The sequence below is a fragment of the Miscanthus floridulus genome, chromosome 19 (assembly GCF_019320115.1).
Source record: "Miscanthus floridulus cultivar M001 chromosome 19, ASM1932011v1, whole genome shotgun sequence".
NCBI classification, from domain to species: Eukaryota; Viridiplantae; Streptophyta; class Magnoliopsida; order Poales; family Poaceae; genus Miscanthus; species Miscanthus floridulus.
Genome location: NC_089598.1, coordinates 27400045 through 27408926, shown reverse-complemented (window position 1 = coordinate 27408926; position 8882 = coordinate 27400045). Strand labels below are relative to the sequence as shown.

The following is an 8882-nucleotide window of genomic DNA, read 5'->3' as shown; positions in this document are numbered from 1 at the left end:
ATATCTTTCTCTCATGATAAAACAGTATCAGCTGATTTATAAAACACAGAAACAATCAAGCGAACAGGATGTATAAGCCATATTTTTTCAGTCAACAAATATTATCTCTCTCACAACAAATCAGTTAACAGCAGCCGGGGCTTATCGGTGATACCACCACCAGTATTTGGAAATTCTGGTTTTCAAGTATAGTAATTTGGCATTATCCATTGCTTAATTCCCAGCTTCGTCAGCTTGAAGGTGGGCCCTACCATCTGCACCACTGCTAGCTACCACCGCCTCGGCACCTCACGCACAGCGCTGGGAGCCTTCCTCGGCTTACAGCAGCTGCCCCCTCTATTTATTGGTTCCTCTTCCGTCCCCGACAAACCCTCCTCCATTGGACTGCTCCCTGTTGACCATTTGGGTATGCTCGCTCTTCTGTTTATCTCCGTACTAAACCTTCGTCCTCTGGTAATCCTGGGTGGGGTTTTGCTGGGCGGCGGTAGAAAAGATTCGTGTCTTGATGAGCGCAATCACTCGCCTTAATTGTCTCCTTGCCCCGCCATTTCTTCCGGTTTTCGTGCGTTTCCGTGACTCGTTGGGTGCGTCACCGCCTGAATGGCTGAATCTTGTCTGGGCTTTGCTGACATGTTCTTGGGTTTTTAGATTTCTCTGATCTAAACCGTTCCGATACTGGGCGCAGAGCTTTCCGCCGTCCTTTTCTGGGGGTTTTGAGCTTAGGATTGTACTTGGTGGTGGTGGTAAACTTGGATTCACACATGGATACTGTAGAAGTTCTAGGCTCTGTAGTTTGCTTGAGATCTTGCTGTGATTGCGTGCCGTGCTCACCTCTTTTTCTTTCCGAGGAATGTATTTGTCGTTTTGGTGGATTATTAGCGCGAAAAAAGTTTTTTTTTTGTTTTTGTTTCTTTTATTTACTACGAAAAGTCATCTTGTTGGATTTTTCTATATTTCACCTTTTGATTGATGTCCTTACTGTAGGAATTTGTGAAGCCAAATCCTCTTATTTTCACCGGTTTTTGGCTGCTGCTTAGTCGGTTTTAGGGTCTGAATGGCATCAATACTCTTAAGACAGAAAATTAACTCAATCAAGTTGGTTCCTTTCTGCTTTGAAAATATTATCAGATAACTAAGTGCTCGTGCGGAATCAGTACTTGCTTTTGTTTGGTGGAGGATCAATACTGAATACTTGCTTTTGTTTGGGTGGGGATAAGTGCCTGCTTTATCATGACTATTTTGCTATAGGACTGTGAGAGGCTTGGCACTGGGTCTGTCCTTTTTTTATTCTATCTTGTTAAGTGTTTCTGTTGAGATAAATCAAATATTATAGCTGCATACTACATTTTTTTTTTTCAAATTTAGGTTGCTTTAGCATGACCTACTTTTTCAGTCAGCCTTCTAAGTTCTAAGTGGTAGCTCTTGATTTCTTGTTCTTGTACAAGTGGTGCTGCTGAATCTTAACTGTATAGCTCGAATTGCAGTATTGAGTATCATTGAGCCATGGCTGCCAAGCTGACTCGCCTCCACAGTCTCCGCGAACGCCTTGGTGCCACCTTCTCCTCTCATCCCAATGAGCTGATTGCACTCTTTTCCAGGTGGGCATACCAAAATATGTAACCTGCATTTCATTTCCTGTACTGAAATTTGTTAATTTGGTATTCTCTTCATCCCTATCTTAATATCACATCCAAATGTAAACACGAGCATATGCAACTTCTTTCTTGGTTTCTTTTGTTCACCCCATCATTCATGCTAATTGCCAAGGATGTTACATATTCATCCTCGACTCGTATTGGTCATATATAATGATTTTATGATCAGGAGATTATTGATTGTAAAGCATAGTGTTGCTGTTCTTCAGTTTTTGTAGCCTTTTGGTTTGATTAGTACATACAATTTAGTTGATAAGACAGTATAGTTTGTGGTACATCATTTGGCAGATTGTTTTTCTTTAGTTGGCACAGTGCCATTTAATACTTACATCCTTCAGATCTAAGTAGGATATGAGATGTCCATCACAACAGGGAAAAAGGTACATGATGTGAGATGTAACATCCATTTTATTTGTGAAATATCACTTCTACAGGTATGTTAACCAGGGCAAGGGAATGCTTCAGCGCCATCAACTGCTTACTGAGTTTGATGCCCTGTTTGATAGTGACAAGGAGAAGTATGCACCCTTTGAAGACTTTCTTCGTGCTGCTCAGGTAACACTGCTGAGATGCCTGCTTAGTGCTTGCCAATTGAAATCAGGGACTCATTCTAATTTCCCTTGTCTGCATATAGGAAGCAATTGTGCTGCCCCCATGGGTTGCACTTGCTATCAGGCCAAGGCCTGGTGTCTGGGATTACATTCGAGTGAATGTAAGTGAGTTGGCTGTGGAGGAGCTGAGTGTTTCTGAGTACTTGGCATTCAAGGAACAGCTGGTGGATGGAAAGTAAGTTCTTCGATGAATTCTTTGTAGTTTTATAGGCTAATCTCTAGATTCTAGTTATAGAAACTTGTATATGTACTAATTTCATACCTCCTTTTCCTTATACCAGTTCCAACAGCAACTTTGTGCTTGAGCTTGATTTTGAGCCCTTCAATGCCTCGTTCCCTCGTCCTTCCATGTCAAAGTCCATTGGAAATGGAGTGCAATTCCTTAACCGACACCTGTCTTCCAAGTTGTTCCAGGACAAGGAGAGCCTGTACCCGTTGCTGAATTTCCTCAAAGCCCATAACTACAAGGGCACGGTGAGCTTACAGTCCAGAATCTTCCCAGCGCATGCTTCACAATGGATGATGACGATATTTATTTAATTTTATTTAGGAACTTTACATAACCTGAAAATGGATTTAATGATGCCACCCAACTCCCTCATTTGTAAGTCCTTTTTTTTTTCTGTCACAGACGATGATGTTGAATGACAGAATTCAGAGCCTTCGTGGGCTCCAGTCCTCCCTTAGAAAGGCAGAAGAGTATCTACTGAGTATCCCTCAAGACACTCCCTACTCAGAGTTCAACCATAGGTGATTGATCAATAAATTGTCCTTTCCATTTAACTTTGGTTGAACTAGCAAATGGATTAACTGCTTGTAATGCCACCATGATGTGCATTAGGTTCCAAGAGCTTGGCTTGGAGAAGGGTTGGGGTGACACTGCAAAGCGCGTACTTGACACACTCCACTTGCTTCTTGACCTTCTTGAGGCCCCTGATCCTGCCAACTTGGAGAAGTTCCTTGGAACTATACCAATGATGTTCAATGTTGTTATCCTGTCTCCTCATGGCTACTTTGCCCAATCCAATGTGCTTGGATACCCTGACACTGGTGGTCAGGTACAGAAGCTTAGTGATTATTTTTCTTTTAGCTACTGTAGCTTTTAGGTTTCTCATTTGCAATCGTTTTTCAGGTTGTGTACATTTTGGATCAAGTCCGTGCTTTGGAGAATGAGATGCTTCTTAGGATTAAGCAGCAAGGCCTTGACATCACCCCGAAGATCCTCATTGTATGTTTCATGTTTGAGACCATGTTTCGCCTTCTGAACCCTTTTTGTCGTGTCTTGATTTACTCACTAAATGTTCCTACATAATCTTATTTGTGCAGGTTACCAGGCTGTTGCCTGATGCTGTTGGGACTACGTGCGGTCAGCGGCTGGAGAAGGTCATTGGAACTGAGCACACAGACATTATTCGTATTCCATTCAGAAATGAGAATGGTATTCTCCGCAAGTGGATCTCTCGTTTTGATGTCTGGCCATACCTGGAGACATACACTGAGGTATATAGATTATCTGACTGAATGTCCTACACAGCATAGCTTGTTTGAGTAATACTGAAGTTATGCATTCTGTGCTACAGGATGTTGCCAGTGAAATAATGTTAGAAATGCAGGCCAAGCCTGACCTTATTGTTGGCAACTACAGTGATGGCAACCTAGTCGCCACTCTGCTCGCGCACAAGTTGGGAGTTACTCAGGTCTCTTTGGCTGTACATGAGTAATTGAGTTCTTTATAAAATTATTAAGTTCTCCAAATGCTTAATAGTTCTGTACATACTTGCAGTGTACCATTGCCCATGCCTTGGAGAAAACCAAATATCCCAACTCAGACATATACTTGGACAAATTTGACAGCCAATACCACTTCTCATGCCAGTTCACAGCTGACCTTATTGCCATGAATCACACTGATTTCATCATCACCAGTACATTCCAAGAAATCGCGGGAAGGTAAGTTTTGTATATTATCTTTAGAATCTCGCCTGTATTGTAGTAGTAACTAAACTAGTATCTGATGTTTTCTCTGTTAGTTTCTGCAGCAAGGACACTGTGGGGCAGTATGAGTCCCACATTGCGTTCACTCTTCCTGGACTTTACCGTGTTGTCCATGGCATTGATGTTTTTGATCCCAAATTCAACATTGTCTCTCCTGGAGCAGACATGAGTGTTTACTACCCATACACTGAAACTGACAAGAGACTCACTGCCTTCCATCCTGAAATTGAGGAGCTCATCTACAGTGATGTTGAGAATGATGAGCACAAGTGAGTACTGAACTGATTGAATGTCTTCTTGTAGTCAATCAGCTTGTAAATATTCCAACACTCATCTGCATGTCTGTCCATTTGTGACATATGTGCCATTTACAATAAATAAGTTTTCCACCTAAACACCTGGTATTTAATTGCTTCCAGGTTTGTGTTGAAGGACAAGAACAAGCCTATCATCTTCTCAATGGCTCGTCTTGACCGTGTGAAGAACATGACAGGCTTGGTTGAGATGTATGGTAAGAATGCACGCCTGAGAGAATTGGCAAACCTTGTGATTGTTGCTGGTGACCATGGCAAGGAATCGAAGGACAGGGAGGAGCAGGCGGAGTTCAAGAAGATGTACAGTCTCATTGATGAGTACAACTTGAAGGGCCATATCCGGTGGATCTCAGCTCAGATGAACCGTATCCGCAATGCGGAGTTGTACCGCTACATTTGTGACACGAAGGGAGCATTTGTGCAGGTACGTATACGCACTTAATCTAATAAATCACTTCCAAGTTCCAACAACAGTGCAATCTACTTTCAGATAACGACAGTCATAGAGCCTATGCAGGACTAAATTATTTTTTCGCTTTGTTTTTGTAGCCTGCATTCTATGAAGCATTCGGCCTGACTGTCATTGAGTCCATGACGTGCGGTTTGCCAACAATTGCAACCTGCCATGGTGGTCCTGCTGAAATCATTGTGGACGGGGTGTCTGGTTTGCACATTGATCCTTACCACAGTGACAAGGCTGCAGATATCTTGGTCAACTTCTTTGAGAAGTGCAAGGCAGATCCAAGCTACTGGGACAAGATCTCACAGGGTGGACTGCAGAGAATTTATGAGAAGTATGAAATTCTCTCTTCTGCCATATATGATATAAATAGATATACACTGAAGAATTCTTGTTGACCAAATGCCGCATCTGATTAATTCTCGTAATCAGATATTATAGAGTTGAGCACTTAGATATTAGTGTTACCCTTGTAGCCTTCTCTGGTTACGAACACTCAGAAATTAGTGTTACCTTCTCTTGTTAGGAGTAAATCCTGATACTATAAACTTTGGATTGCTCAGGTACACCTGGAAGCTCTACTCTGAGAGGCTGATGACCCTGACTGGTGTATACGGATTCTGGAAGTATGTGAGCAATCTGGAGAGGCGCGAGACTCGCCGCTACCTTGAGATGTTCTATGCTCTGAAATACCGTAGCCTGGTAAGTTATTTGATGTCTGCTAGAGAGAATATGTGTAACATCCGGTGTTCATTTCTCAGAAGTCTTAAACAAGCGGATTTACTAATGCATCTCTTTCTTGAACCCAGGCAAGTGCTGTTCCATTGTCCTACGACTAGTGTGGGAAAGAAGAACCCCAAGCCGTAGAACCATCGGCTGCGTTTTGATTGTTCACCGCAATTCGCATTGTTAGTCGTGTATTTGAGTTATGTGTACTTGGTTTCCAAGCACTTTGGTTCCTTTTTGCGAGTTTTTGGGCAGCAATGGCTGGTTCCTATTATAGGAATTAGCTGCACCTTTTGCTTCAAATAAACGCCTGCTCGTTCACCTGTCTTCCAAAGTTCAATGCAATGTTTTGTTTACCAAGTCGTCATTTCTGACTGATGGTGATGTTCTGTTCTGACAGTTATGTTAATGACCTGTTTAACGTGGTAGGCTGATGCCTATTCTTATTATCGAAGGTTGCTGTGCCAGTCATGACTACTTATATGATTAAATAGAAGTGAAAAAAAATCATTCTAAGTAAAGCTGCACAAAATTTCAACTGCCCTGTGGACTGGACTATGTCCTTCGTTATTGCAGTTGCAGGGCTGTGTTACATCCCTATAGTATGTCAGTTGTCAGACACCAATGACAGCTTCACATGGTTTTTAGACATCAGTCTACAGTCTTGAATTGAAGCTGAGGTGCTCCTCGTTCCTCTGCATAAAGAGGCCAAGAGGGGACACTATATTAACAGAGCAGCCGACTACGTAACTGACAGCAGTTGGGCACTGTGTAGTGACTAATGAGGCACACCGTGGGGGAGCCTGTTCCTTCAGATTCAGGACAGTCCGTTCCTCAGGTTGCAGAACGCACGGTTCTCTCTTCCCATTCCGATGAAAACGGCACAGATATTTTCCGACCGTATTCGAAACCAAATCTGTTTAGAGGGGTTGAGATCTGTCCGTATCCGAGTCCGGATATCCAACATCCGATATCGTATCCGTATCCGAATACTCAAATCGCATATTTATGATGTCGATATCCAATCGTATCCTATCCGACATAGTTGACACTATCCGTATTCGAATCCGAATCCGGACAGAAATATGAAAACAAATGTAATATCGGTGATATCCGTCTGTATCCGATCCGTTTTCATCCCTACCCACCAGCCACCAAACACTAAGCCAGTTAGCAAGGCAAACCTGTAGGTTGTGTTGCCTGTAGCCAAGGGATCCGACTAGATCTTGGTGCCCTACTACCGCTGTGATTCCATGTACTAGGCCCCGTATGGCTGGCTGAATTTTGGTTGAAACTGGCTGAAAAACACTGTTCTGACTGAATTGTTGTGAGAGAAAAACACGGTTTCGGTTGAAAAAAGAAAGAGAACAAGCCGACTTCTGGGTAAGCCGAACGGGGCCATAGGATGTGTGCTGTGCTTTCATTCGATGCACTCATTTGGATGATTCAGGTTTCAATAATGATTCCACCCGTCGTCAGGACCGATTCTTCTCACTTGCTAACGCGCCTTTGCTCCATCTTGTCCTCACCTAGCCAAAAAATAAATAAAATCCCCATCGTCCGCATCCACCGCGAAGCCCGCTCCCACCGCGCTGCCCCGTTGCGCGCGCCCGCCTCCACCGCGCCGCCGTGCTCGCTACACCCATGCTCGCTGCGACAACACTCCTCCGCGGTGCCCCCGTCGCGCGCGCCCGCAGTCCACCGCACGGCCGCAGTCCACTGCGCTGCCCTGTCGTGCGTGCCCGCCTCCACCGCGTGGCCGTGCTCGCTGCGCCCATGCTCGCCGCGGCCACGCTCCACCGCGCTGCCTGCTCGCCGTGGTCGCCTCCACCGATCTGGCGAGCCGCGGCTGCTCCAGCAAGCAAGCGAAGGGGGGTGAGCTTCGTGTGAAGCCGTCCCGTTGGCGAGTTGCCCTCTTGAAGGGTCGAGATGGCGACTAGAGGGGGGGTGAATAGTCTTTTCTAAAACTTAATCGCGTCGGCTAACCGATACAAATGCGGAATTAAAACTATCGGTCTAGCCAAGACTATACCCCACTATATATGTTCACTAGCACCTTGCAAAGATAACAATTATGCAACAAAGGTGCCGGGCTAGCTAGAGCTCTCCTAAACAATTCTAGGAGCAAGGTTACACAAACCTATGCCACTAGTACTTTAAACAACAAGGGAGCTCCTACATATGCTAGTAAGCAAAAGCACAAAGCTAACTAAGCTCACTAGCAATGCTCAATAACAAGGCAACCAATGCCTAATTAGAGAGCGCAAATACTTAGTTACACAAACTAAGCAATGTGACTAACAAGGTTACTAAAACCAAATTAGCCACGCAAGGGAGCTACTTCTATGCTACACAAGCAAGAAGGTAATTAGCAAGCTACGCAAGCTATCTAATTACAAGAGCAACTACACAAGCTTAATATGTATAAAAGTAATTCCAAGCTTGTGTAACGGGGATGCAAACCAACGGGAAGAATAAGGTTGACACGATGATTTTTCTCCCGAGGTTCACGTGTTTGCCAACACGCTAGTCCCCGTTGTGTCGACCGCTCACTTGGTGGTTCGGCGGCTAATTAGCATCACCCGCTAAGCCCGCACGTCGGGCGCCGCAAGAACCTACCCCTTGAGTGAGGGTAGCTCAATGACACGCTTTACTAGAGTTGCTCTTCGTGGCTCCCGCGGGGCGAGCACAATGCCCCTCACAAGCACTTCTCCGGAGCGCCGCACAAGCTTCTTGCGCGCTTCGACGGAGACCACCACCAAGCCGTCTAGAAGGTGGCAACCTCCAAGAGTAACAAGCACCACCGGCTTGCAACTCGATCACCTAGTGCCACTCGATGCAACCTCACGATGCAATCGCACTAGAATTGCTCACTCACACAATCGAATGATCACTATCAAGTATATGTGTGATGGAGGGCTCCCAAGCACTCACAAGCATGGACACTAAGTCCCTTGAGGTGCTCCACACCAGCCATGGCCGAGGGCCACTTCTATTTATAGCCCCAAGGGCTAAACTAGCCGTTACCCCTTCACTGGGCAACGGTCGGGCCGACCGGACGCTCCGGTCGTGTTGACCGGACGCTGGACCTCAGCGTCCGGTCGCCCATAGACGACCACGT

At 45.0% G+C, this 8882-nt stretch overlaps 1 protein-coding gene across 1 annotated transcript; it reads left to right on the top strand.

Annotated features, from left to right (window-relative positions):
• The first annotated feature begins 326 nt into the window (after nt 1–326).
• On the top strand, nt 327–6121 carry LOC136526967 (sucrose synthase 1-like). The gene is made up of 16 exons (XM_066519542.1): nt 327–406; nt 1485–1598; nt 2090–2210; nt 2290–2441; nt 2548–2740; nt 2898–3016; nt 3108–3324; nt 3399–3494; nt 3593–3766; nt 3847–3963; nt 4050–4216; nt 4306–4530; nt 4681–4999; nt 5125–5369; nt 5599–5737; nt 5845–6121. Exons 2-16 carry the CDS (start codon nt 1504–1506, stop codon nt 5872–5874), a joined length of 2409 nt encoding a protein of 802 aa, XP_066375639.1. The 5' UTR covers nt 327–406; nt 1485–1503; the 3' UTR covers nt 5875–6121.
• Nucleotides 6122–8882: the final 2761 nt, after the last annotated feature.

What these genes read in the sequence shown, in the direction of transcription:
- LOC136526967 (XM_066519542.1), top strand. Translation starts at nt 1,504, where the DNA reads ATGGCTGCCAAGCTGACTCGCCTCCACAGTCTCCGCGAACGCCTTGGT. An exon ending in TACTCAGAGTTCAACCATAG is followed by an intron (nt 3,017 to 3,107) that starts GTGATTGATCAA and finishes GATGTGCATTAG; the next exon opens with GTTCCAAGAGCTTGGCTTGG. An exon ending in CTCTGAAATACCGTAGCCTG is followed by an intron (nt 5,738 to 5,844) that starts GTAAGTTATTTG and finishes TCTTGAACCCAG; the next exon opens with GCAAGTGCTGTTCCATTGTC.